This window comes from Camellia sinensis, chromosome 3 (assembly GCF_055761805.1).
Source record: "Camellia sinensis isolate YWXY chromosome 3, ASM5576180v1, whole genome shotgun sequence".
Lineage (NCBI taxonomy): Eukaryota > Viridiplantae > Streptophyta > Magnoliopsida > Ericales > Theaceae > Camellia > Camellia sinensis.
The window spans coordinates 189258325-189286086 of NC_138963.1; the positions used below are offsets into that span (position 1 = coordinate 189258325).

General features: G+C 39.7%; 1 protein-coding gene across 1 annotated transcript; it reads left to right on the forward strand.

Annotated features, from left to right (window-relative positions):
* On the forward strand, positions 1 to 27497 carry RGTA1 (RAB geranylgeranyl transferase alpha subunit 1). Its single transcript, XM_028229086.2, has 8 exons — positions 1 to 397; positions 909 to 1083; positions 1402 to 1562; positions 1642 to 1746; positions 3337 to 4140; positions 4235 to 4427; positions 26315 to 26501; positions 26890 to 27497. The coding sequence occupies exons 1-8, from the start codon at positions 282 to 284 to the stop codon at positions 27276 to 27278; spliced, it is 2130 nt and encodes a 709-aa protein (XP_028084887.1). The 5' UTR covers positions 1 to 281; the 3' UTR covers positions 27279 to 27497.
* Positions 27498 to 27762: the final 265 nt, after the last annotated feature.

Sequence of the window (27762 nt, forward strand, 5' to 3'; positions counted from 1 at the left end):
ATTAAATAGTTTTTAATTTGCCCCTTTAGAATTTATTTATTTATTATTCATTGTCCAGTCGCATAACTCTCACTTCTTTGCTTACCTCTGAAGACACAGATCAAAGTAGTATCTAATCCAAACCTTGTTCTCTCACGACTTGGGCGCGAGCTTTTGACAGTCCTACACTCTTCGCCGCTCTCTCTCTATAGGTCCCTTTGTCTCCTGCTGATTCGAAACTTCGTCTTTCAGATCCACGTATAGGGTTTCTCTCTCTCTCTCTCTCTCTACAAGCACGAAAAATGCACGGTCGTCCTCGCAAAGCCCCCACTCCAGAAGAAGAAAAAGCTTTAGCTCTCAAAGCTGCTAAACTACGCCCCCTCCAATCTCAGTTCCTCCATTTTCATCACAACAAAATGTAAATCCTCTCTCTCTCTCTCTCTCTCTCTGTTTATATGTATGTATCTATCTATGCTTCGAATTGTATTGTATTGTATTGAACTCTGTCATCTAAACGGTGATAATTTTGAAGAATATTCGATTTGTATTGTCAATTGTGTATTGTTCAAATTTGACACACGAGTGTAAAATTATGTATTCGAATTGTGTTGTTTTGAACTCTATGACGCTGATATTTTTTATTTTTATCAAGCTTCAATTTGTATTGTCAGTTGTGTGAATTGTTCCGTTACGCGAAAGATTGTTCAGATTTTATACACGAGAGTAAAGTTATTTATTCGAATTGTATTGTATTGCACTATGTGATCTAAACACTGATAATTTTGAACTGTGTGATGTAAACGCTGATAATTTTGAACAATCTTCAATTTGTATTGTCAATTGCGTGAATTGTTCAGTTAAAATTATTTGTTCGAATTGTATGCTGATAGTTTTGAACAATCATGTATTTGTATGTGCAAATTGTTCAGTTACACAAAAGAAGCCCTAGAGGTCAATGCGAAGCTTCTCGAGGCCAATCCTGAGTATCTCACAGCTTGGAATTACAGAAAATTCGCTGTTGAACACATTCTCAGTCATTCTGAGACTGATACAGAGATTGATCCAGACTTCATTAAATCTATTTACAGCGAAGAACTGAGAGTTGTATGTTTGTAGGAACCACAATATGTATTTCTTTTTCTGTCCATGTATTTGATGCTGTTTGGTTGCTGAAAAACTGTAGAAAAAGAAAAAAGAAATTCAGCTGAACACAAGTCAACTGTGCCAAATAGGGCTATTTGGTTTAATTGCGTTCAGTGCAAAGTTTGTTTTGAAATTTTAAAATTTTAAATCTTGAGATTTTGAAATATTGCGTTGCTTTCTTTTCTTTTGCTTTTTCAGCAGCCAATTGTAATTATGTTGTGTGTTGTGTTTGGGTTCAATTTATTTTGAATTTTATGAAAGACGTCAATATATATGCAGACAGAGCGTGCATTGGCAAAGAATTATAAGTCTTATGGTGCCTGGTATCATCGTAAATGGGTGCTAAGCAAGGGGCATTCATCTGTAGATCGGGAATTGCAGCTTCTGGGGGTGTTACTGAAGAAAGATTCCAGGAATTTCCATGCATGGAATTACCGGAGGTGAAGATTTGGGTTTGATTTACTTTAATATATTGATGGACTGTATTTTCAAATGGTCTAATTTGGTCTTTATTTTCAGATTTGTGGCAGCATTAAAGAACAGATCAGATGAAGAGGAGCTACAATTCACTACTGATTTGATAAATGAAAACTTCAGTAACTATTCTTCTTGGCATAATCGTAGGTATGCTTGTATCTCAATGTTATTTTACCATTTGAATCATTATAATTAAAATGGACTAGTGGAGAAAAATGTTTTTTGTGCCATTGTTTGGTTCCGAAGTTTTTTTGGTGCCTGCTGTTATTGTAGTATTACAATGAGATGTACAAAAATCCTGTCTGTCATGCTTGACCTGTTTTGAATGTTTTTATTACATAAACAATAAGTCACATGTTTATAGTGGATATTTGAATTTTTTGTCTTTAACTAAAATGTCATTAAAAAAAACCCCTATGTCGCTGAAAATCCACAATTTTTTTTTGTATGTTCTATATTATTATGCATACTACGACAAGACATTCTGCTTCTAACGGGACCAAAGCTAGAACTAATTTCAAATTTCCAACACATTTTTCCTAAAGCAATTTTTGCAAAAGAATCTAAGAATTATTCAATTAAAGAATCATCATCAGTGATAACTTGATAAGATACATCATAAACATTGTGAATAACAAATTATAATTGAACCATCGTATAAGTTATCTTGTAATGTGATGCAATGTTGATAAGATATTGATGGTATGCGATGTTATATAAAACATCCACTTTGAAACATGTAACTTGTATTGATGGCATATTGTGATGCAAGGTTGCAAAATGCTCTCTCCTTTCATGCACATTGTGGGACAGGGGAAAAAATATTCATTAGTTTTATTCCTTAGAGCATCTCCAACGGTGGACCAAATTTTTCATCAAATTTGAGTAAAAATAAGTCAATTTTCTCAATCTGATATAGCTTGCTTCAACCGTGCATCAAAAGGGAAGGGGTCGACCGGTAAGGCTATTTTTTTTTTTTTTTTTTTTTTACCTGTTTGAACCTTTTTGACCGGTTTGAACCTACCTATTTGAAAGGGAACCGGTCGATCGGTTGGTCAACCGGCCGGACATCTGGCTGGTTGACCGGTTGCCCCGTCCAACAGTCCAGAATAGTGAAATACTGAAATACAGAGCTTGTCCTCAGTTTGATGAAATGTTTGCTCCATTCTCATTTTGATATCAAATTGGTGAATCCATTGGAGCTTGAAAAAGTCACTTTTTCATCAAATTTCAAATCTGATGCATGGTTTGATGCACCGTTGGAGATGGCCTTATATCAATAGTTGATAAGCACTTCACTATTTAAATGGTCATTAGCCTAACAAATTCCAGAAAAGAAACAAATGGTGTTTACTTCGGATTAATCTTTAATGGCAATTTTCTGTTTGTAAACTGATTAAGCAGCTTTCTATGTGTGTAAATCTGACATGCAATGTTACATAAAATTGTAGCTTGATTGACCTTCAAATTTGCTTTGGAGTCAAATGAACAATTCTTATGCACATTAATATTACAGTGGAAACTTCATGATGAAACACCTGCTACCTTTTGAAATCCTATCTATTCTAGCAGGATTAGAAAATTAAGTTTCCTGTCCAATTGTGCCTTTTGTTTTTCTTTTTCAACCTACACAAACATGCCTGTTGCTTTGAGTGCATGTTTTACCTTGTGATGTCTGTTTGCTTAAACATATTTCCTGTTTTTATTCTACTTTACCTTACCATGAATGTTCTGCAGTGTAATTTTGTCTCATTTACTGGAGAAAAGGGCTCAAGGATCTTTCTCAAAGGAGAAGGTTCTGACAGAGGAGTATGACCTTGTACACCAAGCTCTTTTTACTGACCCAGATGATCAGAGTGGATGGTTTTATCATCTTTGGCTTCTTGAGCAAACGGTTAAAGTGATGAATCCTCTGCTGGTTTCTACCTGGCCACCTCATGGTTCTAATCTTAATGTATCAGTAGATGGTTTCCTGGATACTTGTGCTTCGTCTCCTATCACAGGTTTCCATCTTAATAGTGGGATAATTCCACTCATTCTTTATTTTAACGAAGCAGTTGAAGGTGTGAGCTCATCTACAATAACTGTGGAATCCATATATAACACAAATAAAGATTTAATTTGGTCACCACTTTCAACAAACAACTCTGGGAGTGCCCAAGCTTGGGTAACATATCTAACTTTTCACGAGGAGAATCTCCATTCTTTACAAGCTCATCCAGTAAAGGTTAGCCTTGGACATTCAGAGGGAATCGTGTCTTTGAGTGGATTTCACCATAGCCATCCTTCTCATTTTGAATTTACCGTTTTTATACAACCTCATGGTTCACAACATGCTGAAATGAAAAGTGCAGAGATGATATCATGGGGAGACGAAAATTTTCTTACTGGTGAAACACATCTTCAGGAACCAAGCCAAATTAAAATTTTTGATCAACTGAGGAATAGTGAGGTGAATGAGCCAACAGCTTCTAATTGGAGCGCTGAGACTATAGTTAATGAGATAGCTCTTTTCCGGGAATTGCTGTCAGAGATAAACTGGTATGTGGAATTCATTCATGAATAGCTTTGCAGCATCAAAGCAGCTTTATCGTTTGTCCAATGTCCTCTTATTTTCTCCCTCTGGTTATTGTAGTAAAATTGGAAAGCTTATGCTTGCAAGATTGTTGACTGCACATGATGCAATGATGTCATATGATAAAACTCCAGAGACATGCAAGATGGTCCATTCTGAAGAAGTTAAAGAATTATATAGTGATCTTATGACAATGGACCCACCACATTCTCAATACTACAAGGATGAATACAGCTTAGCCGTATTAAAGCAGGTGAATATCTCTTCTCTTCTATATTATCTGTGTAGGAAAGCACAGTCCATTTAGGTTCATTTTTTATTGTTGTGCTGCATGTATGAGTAGTGTCTCTTTAATATTTCATGGTCTCCTTGAGGAGAGCTAGAGCTTTGAACCATTGCATTTAGGAGTAAGAACAAGCTGATCTGAGTTGAGCAGCAAAATGTGTACCGTGTGATTGTACTTAGCAGGTAAGGAGTAGTGCTTGTGCGTGGTTCTAGTTCAGTTGAATTTGTGCTGTTATTGTTTGAGCTCAGTTTGGCCAAAACAGACAAGCTACCCCAGTTTGTCTCTGCTCATTTTGTGAATACTATCAGATAGGATTTGCTGATGGTTTTAATATCCTACTGACATATTGATTTCTTGATTGGCCAGCACAGATCTCTTATATGAAATTATGCCTCAAAGCTCATTATATAGAGTCATAAATATGTTTAAAATATATTAGTAAAACAACACCTAAAATGAAAATATCTGTTTTCAATTTAACAAGCTCAGGTGGCAAAGTCCCATGGAAATAGTCTTCTTCAATTGTCCCTATACAAAGGCATGTTCTCACAGCCTCAACCCACACACCCTCTTAGGCTAAAGTGACCTTCAACTTGAATCATATCATTCCTACATACTGCTATGTAAATTGGTCTATGTTACACATGACAGAATGACAAGCCTTTCATCTAACTCTGGACATGTGAGGTTGTCACCACTCATCATGCTTGCATCAAATTAGATATCTGATGATACCTACTGAATGCCCTCATATTAAAGAATCTAAATGTTATTAGGTTTGAGGGCTTTGCTCAACATAGTGAAGAGTTTTTCACACTCAAATTGAAAGAAATTGTCTCAGCTCTTGCGTAAGCCTTCACTCATTTTGCTTAAGAACTAGGTCAAGTGACCCTTTAGCCATCCAAAGTCTAAATAGTTGTGCTTGTATTGCAGTCCTATAGACATGCTGTTTTACATGCTCATTTAAGTAAATCCCTTAGAAATCTGGAGTTTTGCAAAGAGATTCCAATTCCAGGTTACTATAAAGAGCCAGAAAGGGATTTCTGGAAAGCAGCATTCTTACATTCAGTCTCAAGATACTTGTATGCAAAAAGTATCCTAGGAGCAACGCCAATTACGTTTCATGCATGTCGTTCTTGGTATGCCTTCTTGATTCGTTCACCAAGATCTCCCGGCATTTTTGACCATAGTTTTTCCGACAGTTCTTCTCCCACGAACAAACGCCCTGATCTTGTAGCAAGATGTAAATAATCATTTAAAAACTTGATTATATCTTTGACATCTCTACAAGATAGTCGTTCCAGATCTCTGTAGGCTTCTTCCTGCATCAGTGTCGAGCCCTGGTATGGATCTTCGGACATATTGAGGATCCTTCTTATGTTTCATTATAAGCTGTTCCAGTTTCTTCACCTGTGGGTATTCCGTTTCTCCTTCCTCCATCATGGCAATGATATTCAGGGTGGAGTTCGAATCAGAATCCGAATCCTTAGGCTCCGAAGCCATTCCTGAATGACCAAAACCGCTAGTGCCTCGTCCTGTTATGTCTAGGAATCCGTCTTGTTCTACCATTCTAGGCAATGCAACCTTTTCAAAAATGATCTGAGCAATTCGTTGGCCAGGTTGAATCTTAAACATCTTCAAATCAAAGTTAAAGAGTAGGACTTTAACTTCCCCACGATAATCGGGATCAATAACACCTGCACCCACATGAATTCCATGTTGTAGTGCTAACCCGGATCGCGGTGCAATTCTTCCATACATGCCAAATGGAATTTGTAATGCTATTCCAGTAGGGATAAGACAACGATCTTGAGGCTGGATGAATATCTTAGCAGTTGAACTAAGATCATACCCAACAGCTCCATCCGTTGATCTTGAGGGCCCTTTTGCTTCTGGACATAGCCTCACAAAGTGTACTGCCGTGATACCTTCATATTCAATAAGGCCTTTTTCTCGACAGTGTTTGTATGGACATGGAAAGTTCTGTCTTGCATGAGCCTGTCTTCGTCGCCTTTGTGCATCGGTCTTTCAACAACCATTGCTAACATCACTACTCCCATCGGATTCAAGACCCTTATCCGACAAAATAACACTATAATTGAATTGTGTGTTCAGTTGTCACAACAGGTGCAGGCACTTGAAGCACGAATTAGAAGTTTGGAGGCTCAGAAAGCAAAAGCCTACGTTTGGTGTATTCGATAGACGTCCAACCATTCCTCTGGTTATCAATAAATTGGCCTCTCCTCCTTGCCAATTTTCATAGCCACGTGTCTGCAGAACAATTTGGACATGATTAAAGAAATCTCCTATGGTCATCATAGTATTTGGTACTATGAAGGTTATTCGTGCAAGCAAAAGCAGGCATCGAACTACTGCTTTTATTGTCAACTCAGGGACTTATATTGATCCAATCACAAAGGAGGAAAAGCGAGGAAAAGAGCGTATGGTTTGCAATTATAAGCGACTCAATGATAATACGCATAAGGATCAGTACAGCTTGCCCGGAATCAATACAATTATGGCAAAGATTGGCCATAGCAAAATCTACTCTAAGTTCGACTTAAAGAGTGGATTTCACCAAGTTGCAATGCACCCCGATTCAATCGAATGGACAGCTTTTTGGACACCCTTGGGACTCTATGAATGGCTAGTCATGCCATTTGGTCTAAAGAATGCCCCGGCTGTGTTTCAACGAAAAATGGACATCTGCTTCAAAGGAACGGAAGAATTTATCGCCGTATACATTGATGATATCCTTGTATTTTCACCCGATGAACAGACCCATGCAAAACATATCCATGTAATGATTGAAGTCTGCAAGAAGAATGGCATCAGAGCTAGTTTTGTTATGGCTACTTTAGCGTAAACCACTTATCAGGGTAGTAAGGCCTCTGTTGTGAATGATTAATTATGCTTTCTTGAATTGTTTTATCTGTATATTTGAAGTATCATCTGTATGCTAGGGCAAAAGTAACCGTATATTAACCAAGGCAAAGGTTATTGAATGTTTCGATATTATAAGAAAGTATAGCATGATTTCTGTATTTATAACTCTTAAGGCAGTTTAATTCTTGAAATTTAAGTGCTAAGTAAAAGACGCAGGCCCTATATCTGGCAGAGAGGAGTAAGTCCAGTGAAACCCTGTGGTGAATGAAGACTTAAATTGGTAAGAACAACTTGGACCTTGAGTTGTAAATATAGATTATAGCGCTTCTTTCTGGTAATTAGAAATTCTAAATAGCTCAGACTAGTTAATATATTTTTACCCAGACCAGTATATAGATTATGACAAATATATGGGAACAAAACATTAAGGAATGGTATGAAAAATCAGAAACTTCACGCCTGAACTACCTTGATCTTTCCACAACTGTTAAGCCATCTTCAAAAGAACTAGCTCATAATATTGCTGTAATTTACGATAGAGTTTGCCTCTCTAGTAAAGTAAATTTAAAGGAATTTAGAAGTCAACAGTTACAAATCCAATCTCTTGAAAGTAGTGTTCAGCATCTGACAAAGAAAGTTGAAAAACTTGAAAAGGGAATCAATTCCTTGACTCAAGTTTGCATTGAAGAAGGAACTGTCAGTTCAACCAAAGCTCAGCTAAAACCAATTGAAGCACTTCTTCAACAAATCAAGGGTGCGCTGATTGAATGACTCAGGACGATCTGGTCTATCAAAAGGCCCTGAGGTTATCAGAGTTGACAGAAGCACCAGGCATCGGTCTTTCAACAACCATTGCTAACATCACTACTCCCATCGGATTCAAGACCCTTATCCGACAAAATAACACTATAATTGAATTGTGTGTTCAGTTGTCACAACAGGTGCAGGCACTTGAAGCACGAATTAGAAGTTTGGAGGCTCAGAAAGCAAAAACTGAAGTGATTCCAGAAGCACTAATCACTAAGCTTGAGAACCTGTCACTTGGACCAAAAGAACGACCAAAGGAACCAAGAGGGTTGCTTAGAGTTCACAGGAATCCCAACAAGTTGCTGCAAGACGAATTAGATAAGCTAAAACTCAAGCCTATCTAAATGGCGTCCAGATCACGCACACAGACAGTTACTCTTCCCAGGGTAACAGATCGACCACCAGCAACTACGGCAACACCTGGAGCACCATTATTCGAAGACCAAATTCGAACATATCGGCGAGATCAACGAAGGAATTTTCTTCTTCGACGAGGAGCAGCAAATATAGCCCAAAGAGTGCGAGGAAGACCTTCTACATCAAATACTCTGGAGCAGCAGATTGCACCAGACACACAGCTTCAACTTTCCATGGCAGACAGAGCCAGTATAGCACCAGCCGAGGTGTTATATCGTACAAGAAGAGATGATGCTCATCACAAGGTCTATGTTCATAGATCTGAGGAAGCAATACTCTGTGTAGGAGACACACAGATTGAGCGACCATTTATACAACCTGAAAGTTTTGAAGAACTGCAACGGAGCCATATGCAGTATGTTCATCTTGGAGTTATCCAAGTTCGTTTACAAGTCTTGCACAGAACGGAACAGGGAAATATGGCTGTCTTAGTACTCCGAGATACACGGTGGACTGGAGATCAAGCCACTTTTGCTTCTATGGAAGTAGATTTGACACGCGGAGCTCAAATGGTTTACATAGTACCAAATACTATGATGACCATAGGAGATTTCTTTAATCATGTCCAAATTGTTCTGCAGACACGTGGCTATGAAAATTGGCAAGGAGGAGAGGCCAATTTATTGATAACCAGAGGAATGGTTGGACGTCTATCGAATACACCAAACGTAGGCTTTGCCTATGAGATTCAAGGTGTTACAGAATATCTCACTTCTCGAGGCGTACGAGCAATCCCAGGAGAAAGAATTTCCACTGAGGAACTACGAGGCAGGAACTGGATTATTCAACCTCCAGTCAGACAAGTACAACCTCAACAACCAACCACGGCGGTCACCAGAAATTTACCAGGAGGAAGATATAGCATCCGTTTCGGTAACTATAACGCAGCACCAACTATGCCCCCTGTCCGCTATGATCAGAACGATAATGAAGTGATGGATTCTGATGATGAAAGTACCAGTGCTGTTCAACGAGAAGCTGAATCGCACACTCTGGCCGCTGGATGGGAGACCAATATACCATCCACTTCAACAACACGGGTAAAGTTTGATAATTTTCCTGATCATTTCCCTACAACTTCTGACGAAGAGGAGGAAGACGATGATGATGTTCCCTTGGGATATGATCCTCAGTATGAGCCCTCTGCTCACACTCTTACTGAATATCCAACCCCCCCCGTTTGGGATAACCCCTTTGCGCCAAATATTGAATCCCTCAATATTTTAACGGAAGGTGGTGAAGAAGAGGAAAATCAGCAACAAGAAGAGGAAAATCAGCAACAACGGCAACAGCAACAGCAACAAATGCAACAAATGCCACAACAAGAAGCTGAACAACAGCCAATCATCTCAGACACTTCTGATGCCGATGATGAATTATACTTCAAAGCACAAAGGCGACGAAGACAGGCTCATGCAAGACAGAACTTTCCATGTCCATACAAACACTGTCGAGAAAAAGGCCTTATTGAATATGAAGGTATCACGGCAGTACACTTTGTGAGGCTATGTCCAGAAGCAAAAGGGCCCTCAAGATCAACGGATGGAGCTGTTGGGTATGATCTTAGTTCAACTGCTAAGATATTCATCCAGCCTCAAGATCGTTGTCTTATCCCTACTGGAATAGCATTACAAATTCCATTTGGCATGTATGGAAGAATTGCACCGCGATCCGGGTTAGCACTACAACATGGAATTCATGTGGGTGCAGGTGTTATTGATCCCGATTATCGTGGGGAAGTTAAAGTCCTACTCTTTAACTTTGATTTGAAGATGTTTAAGATTCAACCTGGCCAACGAATTGCTCAGATCATTTTTGAAAAGGTTGCATTGCCTAGAATGGTAGAACAAGACGGATTCCTAGACATAACAGGACGAGGCACTAGCGGTTTTGGTCATTCAGGAATGGCTTCGGAGCCTAAGGATTCGGATTCTGATTCGAACTCCACCCTGAATATCATTGCCATGATGGAGGAAGGAGAAACGGAATACCCACAGGTGAAGAAACTGGAACAGCTTATAATGAAACATAAGAAGGATCCTCAATATGTCCTTTCTTCCACATCTGCTGTTTCAAACTACAATCCTCCGCAGGATACGATGATGGGTCCTCCAGGTTATCCTCCAGCAACTGGCCAAGGAACAATTAACATTCCCCAGAGACCTACATATGAAGGACAGTCCAGGTTCAGAAACTTCCGAAGGGATGATAAAAGTGAATGGTGGAATCTGCCATCAGCCATGCATTCAACTGGGGCTATGTTTATATTACCTCATCAACTGGGTAGATTTGATGAAGTATTTATGAGATGGGAATCTATCACCAAGGCACATGTGTCAATGCAAGGATTCACGGATGTAAGGGATAAGCTCCAGTACATCGAAAATATGCTTGGTGAAACGGAGAAATTAATTTGGACTCAGTGGCGGATGAAGTATGATACAGAGTTCAATAACCTTATTACCATGGGAGAGGGTAATGAAGGAACACAGAATATTCTCTCGCAAATGCGAACTGTTTTCACATTGGAAGATCCATACCAGGGCTCGACACTGATGCAGGAAGAAGCCTACAGAGATCTGGAACGACTATCTTGTAGAGATGTCAAAGATATAATCAAGTTTTTAAATGATTATTTACATCTTGCTACAAGATCAGGGCGTTTGTTCGTGGGAGAAGAACTGTCGGAAAAACTATGGTCAAAAATGCCGGGAGATCTTGGTGAACGAATCAAGAAGGCATACCAAGAACGACATGCAGGAAACGTAATTGGCGTTGCTCCTAGGATACTTTTTGCATACAAGTATCTTGAGACTGAATGTAAGAATGCTGCTTTCCAGAAATCCCTCAGAAATCTGGAGTTTTGTAAAGAGATTCCAATTCCAGGTTACTATAAAGAGCCAGAAAGGAAGTATGGCATCCGGAAGGCAACAACGTATAAAGGCAAGCCACATTCTTCCCATGTCCGAATTGATAAAAGGAAATATTTGCAAAAGTCAAAACATTGTAAATGTTATCTTTGCGGTGAAGAAGGCCACTATGCTCGTGACTGTACCAAAGACAAGAAGAATGTTAAGAGGGTTGCAGTCTTTGAAAATCTTGGAATACCGGACGACTATGATGTCATCTCTGTTCAACCAGGGGATGAAGATTCCGATGCTATTTATTCAGTTTCCGAAGGTATTGACGATACGGAGCAAATTGGTGGAGGCCTTATTGAGACAATCTACATGTTCCGAGAATCAGACCAGAAGTATTGGCTCGGACAAGAAGGAAGTTATCGTGCACAAGTGAAGGTCACTCCTGAAATTTATCATTGCCAACATAACTGGGATCAACAAAATCCACTACCACACGATAGAAGACCGGAGTGTACAACTTGTAAAAGGAATTTGGCTGGCCAATCCAGGGCGTTCTGTGGAAAATGTAATGCCTTAACCTGTGCATTATGTTCTACCTATTATTTTGGCTTCACCAAATTTGCTATGCACAAGGCGCCAATCCCATATAACCAGAAGCCCTTACTCCAAGAACAACAGGAGTACATAAGATGGTGTGAGGCCGAAATGAAGCGGTTAAGGGAGGAGGCACTACATTATAAGAATGAGCTGGAAGAACTGAAACTCCAAATTCAATTGGAAAAGGATGAAAAGGAGTTGCGAAAAACAGGCAAATTCAAGGCTGAAGAACTAGAAGCCTTAGAAGAAGAAGCAGAAGCCTCTGAACAGCTCATGATGATGGAAACAGTTGCAAATTACTTCAAAGCACAAAGGCGACGAAGATAGGCTCATGCAAGACAGAACTTTCCATGTCCATACAAACACTGTCGAGAAAAAGGCCTTATTGAATATGAAGGTATCACGGCAGTACACTAGATAGTCGTTCCAGATCTCTGTAGGCTTCTTCCTGCATCAGTGTCGAGCCCTGGTATGGATCTTCCAATGTGAAAACACATTTTACAAAAATGTGATAACTATCCAGACGCGCCAATCTGTCAACACCATGGAAGCTGAAATTGATGATGATTTCCTCATCGATCATTACTATGACCCTACTACAGAATGGATATTTCACTCTATTGAGCATAATCCTCATGCTCCCAGATTTGAAGACAAATATCCAAAGGTGATAAAACACTTGCAGAACTGTGGAATTATTGGAGAAGATCCTATGAAGCAATGGTCGAAGAACCAAATTACATGCAAATTGGACCTGAAGAATTCAGAATTTATCATTGATGATAAGCCAATGAATGTGGGTGCAGGTGTTATTGATCCCGATTATCGTGGGGAAGTTAAAGTCCTACTCTTTAACTTTGATTTGAAGATGTTTAAGATTCAACCTGGCCAACGAATTGCTCAGATCATTTTTGAAAAGGTTGCATTGCCTAGAATGGTAGAACAAGACGGATTCCTAGACATAACAGGACGAGGCACTAGCGGTTTTGGTCATTCAGGAATGGCTTCGGAGCCTAAGGATTCGGATTCTGATTCGAACTCCACCCTGAATATCATTGCCATGATGGAGGAAGGAGAAACGGAATACCCACAGGTGAAGAAATTGGAACAGCTTATAATGAAACATAAGAAGGATCCTCAATATGTCCTTTCTTCCACATCTGCTGTTTCAAACTACAATCCTCCGCAGGATACGATGATGGGTCCTCCAGGTTATCCTCCAGCAACTGGCCAAGGAACAATTAACATTCCCCAGAGACCTACATATGAAGGACAGTCCAGGTTCAGAAACTTCCGAAGGGATGATAAAAGTGAATGGTGGAATCTGCCATCAGCCATGCATTCAACTGGGGCTATGTCCTTCATATGTAGGTCTCTGGGGAATGTTAATTGTTCCTTGGCCAGTTGCTGGAGGATAACCTGGAGGACCCATCATCGTATCCTGCGGAGGATTGTAGTTTGAAACAGCAGATGTGGAAGAAAGGACATATTGAGGATCCTTCTTATGTTTCATTATAAGCTGTTCCAGTTTCTTCACCTGTGGGTATTCCGTTTCTCCTTCCTCCATCATGGCAATGATATTCAGGGTGGAGTTCGAATCAGAATCCGAATCCTTAGGCTCCGAAGCCATATAGATTATAGTGCTTCTTTCTGGTAATTAGAAATTCTAAATAGCTCAGACTAGTTAATATATTTTTACCCAGACCAGTATATAGATTATTGAGAAAGTAGGATTCTTTTATGCTAGACGACACACTTTAAGATAAGAAAGAACCTTTCTTTCAAATCGAAAAGAACACGATACCAAGATATAAAATATCTGGCAACATGACAAACACAACACGACAATCCTAATAAGAAAAAGATAACATTGAGTAATTTTATTACACAGCTTTTCTCAGTGTGATTCTGAGTAGTGACTGAAGTGTAATAATATCATCAATGAAAGGGGGGGCCCACCATTTCTTCCTTCAATAATGGTAAAGACGCATCACCATGACAACATCAAAGAGCTCATTGTCACATTGGAAGATCCATACCAGGGCTCGACACTGATGCAGGAAGAAGCCTACAGAGATCTGGAACGACTATCTTGTAGAGATGTCAAAGAGATTTTGCTATGGCCAATCTTTGCCATAATTGTATTGATTCCGGGCAAGCTGTACTGATCCTTATGCGTATTATCATTGAGTCGCTTATAATTGCAAACCATACGCTCTTTTCCTCGCTTTTCCTCCTTTGTGATTGGATCAATATAAGTCCCTGAGTTGACAATAAAAGCAGTAGTTCGATGCCTGCTTTTGCTTGCACGAATAACCTTCAATTCCAGCAGCTGATCAATATGTTTCTTAAAGCTTTCTTTCATAGCTGGAGTAACATGCTTCATTGGCTTATCATCAATGATAAATTCTGAATTCTTCAGGTCCAATTTGCATGTAATTTGGTTCTTCGACCATTGCTTCATAGGATCTTCTCCAATAATTCCACAGTTCTGCAAGTGTTTTATCACCTTTGGATATTTGTCTTCAAATCTGGGAGCATGAGGATTATGCTCAATAGAGTGAAATATCCATTCTGCAGTAGGGTCATAGTAATGATCGATGAGGAAATCATCATCAATTTCAGCTTCCATGGTGTTGACAGATTGGCGCGTCTGGATAGTTATCACATTTTTGTAAAATGTGACATTGTCTCCTTCAATACGAACACCGCCATACATTGACCGTATGAAGTTACAGCCAATAATCATCTGTATACGACCACCTAGTCGAAATGGAAAGCTATATGTATAAGGGATTCGGAACCAGTTGTCTCCGATATACATTTTTCCTCCTCGAAGCTTTTTATTTGCCTTGGACTGTGAGTTAATCCCATTAAACTGCACAGTGTAAGTGTTTTCTTCTAGGGCCTCTGATGGAACGGATTCTGAATCCACGACACACGTGGTGGCTCCAGTATCAAGGATAGCATTGAGGACAACCTTCTTTTGTACGCCTGGAATTTCCAGTTCAACAGAAAGATTGTACAACATGTTCTTCTTCTTCTCCTTAACTTCTCCACTTGCAACTGTTTCCATCATCATGAGCTGTTCAGAGGCTTCTGCTTCTTCTTCTAAGGCTTCTAGTTCTTCAGCCTTGAATTTGCCTGTTTTTCGCAACTCCTTTTCATCCTTTTCCAATTGAATTTGGAGTTTCAGTTCTTCCAGCTCATTCTTATAATGTAGTGCCTCCTCCCTTAACCGCTTCATTTCGGCCTCACACCATCTTATGTACTCCTGTTGTTCTTGGAGTAAGGGCTTCTGGTTATATGGGATTGGCGCCTTGTGCATAGCAAATTTGGTGAAGCCAAAATAATAGGTAGAACATAATGCACAGGTTAAGGCATTACATTTTCCACAGAACGCCCTGGATTGGCCAGCCAAATTCCTTTTACAAGTTGTACACTCCGGTCTTCTATCGTGTGGTAGTGGATTTTGTTGATCCCAGTTATGTTGGCAATGATAAATTTCAGGAGTGACCTTCACTTGTGCACGATAACTTCCTTCTTGTCCGAGCCAATACTTCTGGTCTGATTCTCGGAACATGTAGATTGTCTCAATAAGGCCTCCACCAATTTGCTCCGTATCGTCAATACCTTCGGAAACTGAATAAATAGCATCGGAATCTTCATCCCCTGGTTGAACAGAGATGACATCATAGTCGTCCGGTATTCCAAGATTTTCAAAGACTGCAACCCTCTTAACATTCTTCTTGTCTTTGGTACAGTCACGAGCATAGTGGCCTTCTTCACCGCAAAGATAACATTTACAATGTTTTGACTTTTGCAAATATTTCCTTTTATCAATTCGGACATGGGAAGAATGTGGCTTGCCTTTATACGTTGTTGCCTTCCGGATGCCATACTTCCTTTCTGGCTCTTTATAGTAACCTGGAATTGGAATCTCTTTACAAAACTCCAGATTTCTGAGGGATTTCTGGAAAGCAGCATTCTTACATTCAGTCTCAAGATACTTGTATGCAAAAAGTATCCTAGGAGCAACGCCAATTACGTTTCCTGCATGTCGTTCTTGGTATGCCTTCTTGATTCGTTCACCAAGATCTCCCGGCATTTTTGACCATAGTTTTTCCGACAGTTCTTCTCCCACGAACAAACGCCCTGATCTTGTAGCAAGATGTAAATAATCATTTAAAAACTTGATTATATCTTTGACATCTCTACAAGATAGTCGTTCCAGATCTCTGTAGGCTTCTTCCTGCATCAGTGTCGAGCCCTGGTATGGATCTTCCAATGTGAAAACAGTTCGCATTTGCGAGAGAATATTCTGTGTTCCTTCATTACCCTCTCCCATGGTAATAAGGTTATTGAACTCTGTATCATACTTCATCCGCCACTGAGTCCAAATTAATTTCTCCGTTTCACCAAGCATATTTTCGATGTACTGGAGCTTATCCCTTACATCCGTGAATCCTTGCATTGACACATGTGCCTTGGTGATAGATTCCCATCTCATAAATACTTCATCAAATCTACCCAGTTGATGAGGTAATATAAACATAGCCCCAGTTGAATGCATGGCTGATGGCAGATTCCACCATTCACTTTTATCATCCCTTCGGAAGTTTCTGAACCTGGACTGTCCTTCATATGTAGGTCTCTGGGGAATGTTAATTGTTCCTTGGCCAGTTGCTGGAGGATAACCTGGAGGACCCATCATCGTATCCTGCGGAGGATTGTAGTTTGAAACAGCAGATGTGGAAGAAAGGACATATTGAGGATCCTTCTTATGTTTCATTATAAGCTGTTCCAGTTTCTTCACCTGTGGGTATTCCGTTTCTCCTTCCTCCATCATGGCAATGATATTCAGGGTGGAGTTCGAATCAGAATCCGAATCCTTAGGCTCCGAAGCCATTCCTGAATGACCAAAACCGCTAGTGCCTCGTCCTGTTATGTCTAGGAATCCGTCTTGTTCTACCATTCTAGGCAATGCAACCTTTTCAAAAATGATCTGAGCAATTCGTTGGCCAGGTTGAATCTTAAACATCTTCAAATCAAAGTTAAAGAGTAGGACTTTAACTTCCCCACGATAATCGGGATCAATAACACCTGCACCCACATGAATTCCATGTTGTAGTGCTAACCCGGATCGCGGTGCAATTCTTCCATACATGCCAAATGGAATTTGTAATGCTATTCCAGTAGGGATAAGACAACGATCTTGAGGCTGGATGAATATCTTAGCAGTTGAACTAAGATCATACCCAACAGCTCCATCCGTTGATCTTGAGGGCCCTTTTGCTTCTGGACATAGCCTCACAAAGTGTACTGCCGTGATACCTTCATATTCAATAAGGCCTTTTTCTCGACAGTGTTTGTATGGACATGGAAAGTTCTGTCTTGCATGAGCCTGTCTTCGTCGCCTTTGTGCTTTGAAGTATAATTCATCATCGGCATCAGAAGTGTCTGAGATGATTGGCTGTTGTTCAGCTTCTTGTTGTGGCATTTGTTGCATTTGTTGCTGTTGCTGTTGCCGTTGTTGCTGATTTTCCTCTTCTTGTTGCTGATTTTCCTCTTCTTCACCACCTTCCGTTAAAATATTGAGGGATTCAATATTTGGCGCAAAGGGGTTATCCCAAACGGGGGGGGTTGGATATTCAGTAAGAGTGTGAGCAGAGGGCTCATACTGAGGATCATATCCCAAGGGAACATCATCATCGTCTTCCTCCTCTTCGTCAGAAGTTGTAGGGAAATGATCAGGAAAATTATCAAACTTTACCCGTGTTGTTGAAGTGGATGGTATATTGGTCTCCCATCCAGCGGCCAGAGTGTGCGATTCAGCTTCTCGTTGAACAGCACTGGTACTTTCATCATCAGAATCCATCACTTCATTATCGTTCTGATCATAGCGGACAGGGGGCATAGTTGGTGCTGCGTTATAGTTACCGAAACGGATGCTATATCTTCCTCCTGGTAAATTTCTGGTGACCGCCGTGGTTGGTTGTTGAGGTTGTACTTGTCTGACTGGAGGTTGAATAATCCAGTTCCTGCCTCGTAGTTCCTCAGTGGAAATTCTTTCTCCTGGGATTGCTCGTACGCCTCGAGAAGTGAGATATTCTGTAACACCTTGAATCTCATAGGCAAAGCCTACGTTTGGTGTATTCGATAGACGTCCAACCATTCCTCTGGTTATCAATAAATTGGCCTCTCCTCCTTGCCAATTTTCATAGCCACGTGTCTGCAGAACAATTTGGACATGATTAAAGAAATCTCCTATGGTCATCATAGTATTTGGTACTATGTAAACCATTTGAGCTCCGCGTGTCAAATCTACTTCCATAGAAGCAAAAGTGGCTTGATCTCCAGTCCACCGTGTATCTCGGAGTACTAAGACAGCCATATTTCCCTGTTCCGTTCTGTGCAAGACTTGTAAACGAACTTGGATAACTCCAAGATGAACATACTGCATATGGCTCCGTTGCAGTTCTTCAAAACTTTCAGGTTGTATAAATGGTCGCTCAATCTGTGTGTCTCCTACACAGAGTATTGCTTCCTCAGATCTATGAACATAGACCTTGTGATGAGCATCATCTCTTCTTGTACGATATAACACCTCGGCTGGTGCTATACTGGCTCTGTCTGCCATGGAAAGTTGAAGCTGTGTGTCTGGTGCAATCTGCTGCTTCAGAGTATTTGATGTAGAAGGTCTTCCTCGCACTCTTTGGGCTATATTTGCTGCTCCTCGTCGAAGAAGAAAATTCCTTCGTTGATCTCGCCGATATGTTCGAATTTGGTCTTCGAATAATGGTGCTCCAGGTGTTGCCGTAGTTGCTGGTGGTCGATCTGTTACCCTGGGAAGAGTAACTGTCTGTGTGCGTGATCTGGACGCCATTTAGATAGGCTTGAGTTTTAGCTTATCTAATTCGTCTTGCAGCAACTTGTTGGGATTCCTGTGAACTCTAAGCAACCCTCTTGGTTCCTTTGGTCGTTCTTTTGGTCCAAGTGACAGGTTCTCAAGCTTAGTGATTAGTGCTTCTGGAATCACTTCAGTTTTTGCTTTCTGAGCCTCCAAACTTCTAATTCGTGCTTCAAGTGCCTGCACCTGTTGTGACAACTGAACACACAATTCAATTATAGTGTTATTTTGTCGGATAAGGGTCTTGAATCCGATGGGAGTAGTGATGTTAGCAATGGTTGTTGAAAGACCGATGCCTGGTGCTTCTGTCAACTCTGATAACCTCAGGGCCTTTTGATAGACCAGATCGTCCTGAGTCATTCAATCAGCGCACCCTTGATTTGTTGAAGAAGTGCTTCAATTGGTTTTAGCTGAGCTTTGGTTGAACTGACAGTTCCTTCTTCAATGCAAACTTGAGTCAAGGAATTGATTCCCTTTTCAAGTTTTTCAACTTTCTTTGTCAGATGCTGAACACTACTTTCAAGAGATTAGATTTGTAACTGTTGACTTCTAAATTCCTTTAAATTTACTTTACTAGAGAGGCAAACTCTATCGTAAATTACAGCAATATTATGAGCTAGTTCTTTTGAAGATGGCTTAACAGTTGTGGAAAGATCAAGGTAGTTCAGGCGTGAAGTTTCTGATTTTTCATACCATTCCTTAATTTTTTGTTCCCATATATTTGTCATAATCTATATACTGGTCTGGGTAAAAATATATTAACTAGTCTGAGCTATTTAGAATTTCTAATTACCAGAAAGAAGCGCTATAATCTATATTTACAACTCAAGGTCCAAGTTGTTCTTACCAATTTAAGTCTTCATTCACCACAGGGTTTCACTGGACTTACTGCATCTCTGCCACAAATCTACCCAGTTGATGAGGTAATATAAACATAGCCCCAGTTGAATGCATGGCTGATGGCAGATTCCACCATTCACTTTTATCATCCCTTCGGAAGTTTCTGAACCTGGACTGTCCTTTATATGTAGGTCTCTGGGGAATGTTAATTGTTCCTTGGCCAGTTGCTGGAGGATAACCTGGAGGACCCATCATCGTATCCTGCGGAGGATTGTAGTTTGAAACAGCAGATGTGGAAGAAAGGACATATTGAGGATCCTTCTTATGTTTCATTATAAGCTGTTCCAGTTTCTTCACCTGTGGGTATTCCGTTTCTCCTTCCTCCATCATGGCAATGATATTCAGGGTGGAGTTCGAATCAGAATCCGAATCCTTAGGCTCCGAAGCCATTCCTGAATGACCAAAACCGCTAGTGCCTCGTCCTGTTATGTCTAGGAATCCGGAATTTAGAAGTCAACAGTTACAAATCCAATCTCTTGAAAGTAGTGTTCAGCATCTGACAAAGAAAGTTGAAAAACTTGAAAAGGGAATCAATTCCTTGACTCAAGTTTGCATTGAAGAAGGAACTGTCAGTTCAACCAAAGCTCAGCTAAAACCAATTGAAGCACTTCTTCAACAAATCAAGGGTGCGCTGATTGAATGACTCAGGACGATCTGGTCTATCAAAAGGCCCTGAGGTTATCAGAGTTGACAGAAGCACCAGGCATCGGTCTTTCAACAACCATTGCTAACATCACTACTCCCATCGGATTCAAGACCCTTATCCGACAAAATAACACTATAATTGAATTGTGTGTTCAGTTGTCACAACAGGTGCAGGCACTTGATAACCCCTTTGCGCCAAATATTGAATCCCTCAATATTTTAACGGAAGGTGGTGAAGAAGAGGAAAATCAGCAACGACGCCATTTAGATAGGCTTGAGTTTTAGCTTATCTAATTCGTCTTGCAGCAACTTGTTGGGATTCCTGTGAACTCTAAGCAACCCTCTTGGTTCCTTTGGTCGTTCTTTTGGTCCAAGTGACAGGTTCTCAAGCTTAGTGATTAGTGCTTCTGGAATCACTTCAGTTTTTGCTTTCTGAGCCTCCAAACTTCTAATTCGTGCTTCAAGTGCCTGCACCTGTTGTGACAACTGAACACACAATTCAATTATAGTGTTATTTTGTCGGATAAGGGTCTTGAATCCGATGGGAGTAGTGATGTTAGCAATGGTTGTTGAAAGACCGATGCCTGGTGCTTCTGTCAACTCTGATAACCTCAGGGCAAAAAACTTACAGAACTTTTGATTACACAGCGGAAATTTTGATACTTGATTACAAGACTTAAACTTCAAATACCGAATTTAGTTGTCTGAACTTCTTTCAATGTTTGAACTACTTCTAATCATAGTCTTTTATAGAGAAGTTGTCCACATGACATAGCATCTCAGCCATGCATTCAACTGGGGCTATGTTTATATTACCTCATCAACTGGGTAGATTTGATGAAGTATTTATGAGATGGGAATCTATCACCAAGGCACATGTGTCAATGCAAGGATTCACGGATGTAAGGGATAAGCTCCAGTACATCGAAAATATGCTTGGTGAAACGGAGAAATTAATTTGGACTCAGTGGCGGATGAAGTATGATACAGAGTTCAATAACCTTATTACCATGGGAGAGGGTAATGAAGGAACACAGAATATTCTCTCGCAAATGCGAACTGTTTTCACATTGAACCTGGACTGTCCTTCATATGTAGGTCTCTGGGGAATGTTAATTGTTCCTTGGCCAGTTGCTGGAGGATAACCTGGAGGACCCATCATCGTATCCTGCGGAGGATTGTAGTTTGAAACAGCAGATGTGGAAGAAAGGACATATTGAGGATCCTTCTTATGTTTCATTATAAGCTGTTCTTTCCATTTCGACTAGGTGGTCGTATACAGATGATTATTGGCTGTAACTTCATACGGTCAATGTATGGCGGTGTTCGTATTGAAGGAGACAATGTCACATTTTACAAATTACATGCAAATTGGACCTGAAGAATTCAGAATTTATCATTGATGATAAGCCAATGAAGCATGTTACTCCAGCTATGAAAGAAAGCTTTAAGAAACATATTGATCAGCTGCTGGAATTGAAGGTTATTCGTGCAAGCAAAAGCAGGCATCGAACTACTAATTCCTTCGTTGATCTCGCCGATATGTTCGAATTTGGTCTTCGAATAATGGTGCTCCAGGTGTTGCCGTAGTTGCTGGTGGTCGATCTGTTACCCTGGGAAGAGTAACTGTCTGTGTGCGTGATCTGGACGCCATTTAGATAGGCTTGAGTTTCTCCTTCCTCCATTATGGCAATGATATTCAGGGTTGGACGTCTATCGAATACACCAAACGTAGGCTTTGCCTATGAGATTCAAGGTGTTACAGAATATCTCACTTCTCGAGACGTACGAGCAATCCCAGGAGAAAGAATTTCCACTGAGGAACTACGAGGCAGGAACTGGATTATTCAACCTCCAGTCAGACAAGTACAACCTCAACAACCAACCACGGCGGTCACCAGAAATTTACCAGGAGGAAGATATAGCATCCGTTTCGGTAACTATAACGCAGCACTAACTATGCCCCCTGTCCGCTATGATCAGAACGATAATGAAGTGATGGATTCTGATGATGAAAGTACCAGTGCTGTTCAACGAGAAGCTGAATCGCACACTCTGGCCGCTGGATGGGAGACCAATATACCTTCCACTTCAACAACACGGGTAAAGTTTGAAAATTCAGTCCCATCAAATCCACTATAGATGCTGAAATTTATGCATGCATAAATTCATTGGAAGCTTTCAAGATTTATTATCTTGATAAGGGACATCTGACCCTAAGAACTGATTGCCAGGCTATAATCAGTTTCTTTAACAAGACTGCTGAACACAAGCCTTCGAGATCAAGATGGATTTGTGTCGTCTAGCATAAAAGAATCCTACTTTCTCAAAAGGTTTGATTCTTCTTTATGCTTTCTTTTATTATTATGTCGTCTAGCATAAATAATTGTAAAAGAATCCTACTTTTTACAAAGTTTGATTCTTCTTTATCTTTGCTTTTGTTAAAGTAGCTTTAAGTCGATTATTGAGATGCTATGTCATGTGGACAACTTCTCTATAAAAGACTATGATTAGAAGTAGTTCAAACATCGAAAGAAGTTCAGACAACTAAATTCGGTATTTGAAGTTTAAGTCTTGTATCAAAATTTCCGCTGTGTAATCAAAAGTTCTGTAAGTTTTTTTTGTAAGTTTCAACTAGTTCTTTGCTTACTTTATAGAATTTTTGCGATCCCCATTCAAAAAACTTACAGAACTTTTGATTACACAGCGGAAATTTTGATACTTGATTACAAGACTTAAACTTCAAATACCGAATTTAGTTGTCTGAACTTCTTTCGATGTTTGAACTACTTCTAATCATAGTCTTTTATAGAGAAGTTGTCCACATGACATAGCATCTCAATAATCGACTTAAAGCTACTTTAACAAAAGCAAAGATAAAGAGAACATATCAATGGTTCTGATAATGCTTTAGAAGCCTTAGAAGAAGAAGCAGAAGCCTCTGAACAGCTCATGATGATGGAAACAGTTGCAAGTGGAGAAGTTAAGGAGAAGAAGAAGAACATGTTGAATTTCAGCATCTATAGTGGATTTGATGGGACTGAATTTTCCACTAGCATAAGCACAAATTCGTTCTGTTGAATGAGGGTCTTTGAGTGCTTTCTTCCATTTGCATACTCCTCCCCATCCTTCCATGCAGCCATCGGTTTCAAGGATGATGACACATCCTTCAGGGGGAATTGATAGATTAGGCAGAGACTGGATTTTTCTTTTGATTTCACGGATTAAACTCCAATCCTGAGAATTAAGCCTCCTTTCTCCCTTTGGGCTGACTTTGGAATATAGTGGGCTTAGCATCCGGCCCAAATCTTTAATGTAGCTGCGTGCATAGTTGAGTAAGCCCAACCAAGACCTTAAGCCCTTTGTCTCCTTCAGGGTTTCTTCCGAAAAGTTGGATACCTTGGTTATTATATGGGCTTGTAATTTGATTTCTCCCTTTCCAATTGTGGATCCCAGAAAATCCATTTGGACTGCTGCTATCTTCATCTTTGTTGGACTAAGAATTAGCCCATTCTTCTTGCAGACTTCAATCATTACATGGATATGTTTTGCATGGGTCTGTTCATCGGGTGAAAATACAAGGATATCATCAATGTATACGGCGATAAATTCTTCCGTTCCTTTGAAGCAGATGTCCATTTTTCGTTGAAACACAGCCGGGGCATTCTTTAGACCAAATGGCATGACTAGCCATTCATAGAGTCAGGGAGAAATCAAATTACAAGCCCATATAATAACCAAGGTATCCAACTTTTCGGAAGAAACCCTGAAGGAGACAAAGGGCTTAAGGTCTTGGTTGGGCTTACTCAACTATGCACGCAGCTACATTAAAGATTTGGGCCGGATGCTAAGCCCACTATATTCCAAAGTCAGCCCAAAGGGAGAAAGGAGGCTTAATTCTCAGGATTGGAGTTTAATCCGTGAAATCAAAAGAAAAATCCAGTCTCTGCCTAATCTATCAATTCCCCCTGAAGGATGTGTCATCATCCTTGAAACCGATGGCTGCATGGAAGGATGGGGAGGAGTATGCAAATGGAAGAAAGCACTCAAAGACCCTCATTCAACAGAACGAATTTGTGCTTATGCTAGTGGAAAATTCAGTCCCATCAAATCCACTATAGATGCTGAAATTTATGCATGCATAAATTCATTGGAAGCTTTCAAGATTTATTATCTTGATAAGGGACATCTGACCCTAAGAACTGATTGCCAGGCTATAATGCACAGGTTAAGGCATTACATTTTCCACAGAACGCCCTGGATTGGCCAGCCAAATTCCTTTTACAAGTTGTACACTCCGGTCTTCTATCGTGTGGTAGTGGATTTTGTTGATCCCAGTTATGTTGGCAATGATAAATTTCAGGAGTGACCTTCACTTGTGCACGATAACTTCCTTCTTGTCCGAGCCAATACTTCTGGTCTGATTCTCGGAACATGTAGATAAAAAGTAGGATTCTTTTACAATTATTTATGCTAGACGACATAATAATAAAAGAAAGCATAAAGAAGAATCAAACCTTTTGAGAAAGTAGGATTCTTTTATGCTAGACGACACACTTTAAGATAAGAAAGAACCTTTCTTTCAAATCGAAAAGAACACGATACCAAGATATAAAATATCTGGCAACACGACAAACACAACACGACAATCCTAATAAGAAAAAGATAACATTGAGTAATTTTATTACACAGCTTTTCTCAGTGTGATTCTGAGTAGTGACTGAAGTGTAATAATATCATCAATGAAAGGGGGGGGCCCACCATTTCTTCCTTCAATAATGGTAAAGACGCATCAACATGACAACATCAAAGAGCTCATTGTCAATTTCCTTTAACTCTTGAGTTTGTTGATAGATTTCTGGAAGTTTGTCACTTTGGTGGTTATCACTAACAGCTGATCGAGCTACAGCTTCAAGTTTGAGTTGTTGTATCTTGACAAGCTGTTGAAGAGCTGTTCTTGCTTTCTCCATGGCATCTTCTTCTTCATGGATGAGAAGGGCTTGAATTTCTGCATGTTCATCAAAGGTGATTCCTGAGTCATATGCAAATCGGTTTTCAATGCGTTGCAGGAGAGATTGATATTCTGTAGCATTGGGATGAACTGTTGGATCAATCCAACGGTCTGAAGGTGCAGATTGCGACAGTCTGATCCGTTCTTCTCTCGGCATAACAGGATAAGTTCGTCGATTTGGTTGAGACCTGCTAGAACCTCCATACTGTCCTGATCCTCCTCTGTAGGCCATTCTGTAAAAGAACAAAGAGCAAACACAAGTCTTGATAAGACAGCCATATTTCCCTGTTCCGTTCTGTGCAAGACTTGTAAACGAACTTGGATAACTCCAAGATGAACATACTGCATATGGCTCCGTTGCAGCTTCTCGTTGAACAGCACTGGTACTTTCATCATCAGAATCCATCACTTCATTATCGTTCTGATCATAGCGGACAGGGGGCATAGTTGGTGCTGCGTTATAGTTACCGAAATAGATGGGCATGCTCCTTCAACAACTTAATCTAGAATTCAAAGTAAAACCACACTCATTTCGACTATTTAGTGGCTGATCTGTTCATATAATGGGTTATTATTATTATTATTATTATTATTATAATTTATTTATTGAGATTAATCTAACTAACTATATAGTTATGTTCATTGGAATTGTGAATGTCTTGTGTAAGAATCGTTTGATAGTTCTTTTCAGCACACACCCAGAGAGATCTCTAGTCAATAATATTAGTGAGAGTTAGTGTTAAAGATTTGCGTAAAACCTTTGATATAGATTGCTGATTTTTCTATAACACAGATTCTCATATTTTTTGTGCTTCTTCAGCTGACCTCCAGTCCGGAATCTTTGCTGAGGCATTGCTGTAATTACAGGGACTCAGCATCATCAGGCACCAATAATTATATCTGTTTACGACTCAGTAATCTTTCATTGTCACGTATTGGGTCTATTGAGAAATTACTGTGGGTCCAAATGCTAGACCTCAGCCACAACCAACTTAGCTCAATTGAAGGTAAACTACAATTAGTTCTTTAAATTTTTCGTTGTCACTTGGAGGCAATAAAAAGTTACTACCGTTTTGCCATAATGAATAATTAAGTCCTCCACAAACATGGTATATGTATTACCATTTGAATATGTTTTTGTGGTTTCGACTTTCAATTCATTGTATTTCTATATGTATGTATCTGTCTATGTTTGTATATCATGTCTTCACATATTCAATATTATGCATAAACACATTTGTACAACATTAGTTTATTGCATGGCCATCTTTATTTTGTAAAATGGTGCCAGTCAAAGTCTTGATAGTTTCATGGCGCATTTTGATGTTTAAAAGTCATTTCTAATGATCGTTCAAATGAGAGTAACTGAATGCTTTTTATCGGTCTTTATGACAGCATTGCAGGCTATGCAACTTCTTTCTTGCTTGAACGTTAGTAACAACAAAATTGGTAGTTTTTCTGCCCTGGAGCCTTTAAAACTGCTGAAGTCATTGAAAGTGTTGGATATCTCATACAATGAAATTGGTGCACACGCTGTCGACACAAGAAGGTACTTATGCTCTTCTCCCCTCTCCCATACGGTAGGAAGTGATTGGAATTTTGGTGAATTTGCAATCAGTGGTGTCAATGTGACAAATTACTGGGAAGCTTTTACAATTTTTAAAGACTCGAAGTTGACACAATTAGACATTATTGGGAATGTTGTCGCTGAAGAAGAGTTTATGTCATTTCTGGTTAAGATATTGCCTGCACTTAATTGGCTCGATGGTGTAGAATTGCATTGATTCTACATTCTCTATATCAGGTTTCTCTCTCTTTCCTTATCCTGTTTCTCATACGGTTCAGTTGTAGCTTGTTTTCATACAATTTACCAAAGAACAGTTGCTGTTTTGTAAGATAGTGAACATTTGCTTATACACTTTCCCCCCCAACTATTTTGCCATACATGGTCTTTGTAATTTTATGAATTTATCAATTGATCTCTATTTTCACCGTTTCCTGCATATCACGTGAAGCCAATTATATATTCTTGGCTTCACATAGTGAAATATTTAGCTGAAATTTTCACCTAAGGAGATTAATAGAAAAATACGGAGGAAAAAGAAGAAGAATATGCTTATATAGTTTTTATAGATTTAGAAAAAAATAAACTTAAGATGGGGTGCTTAGAGATATAATATGGTGGTGTTAGAGAAAAAAATATTGACAAAAGAGGTTATATTAATGCGATAAAGGGCATGTATAATGGAATTTTGACTACATTTAGTT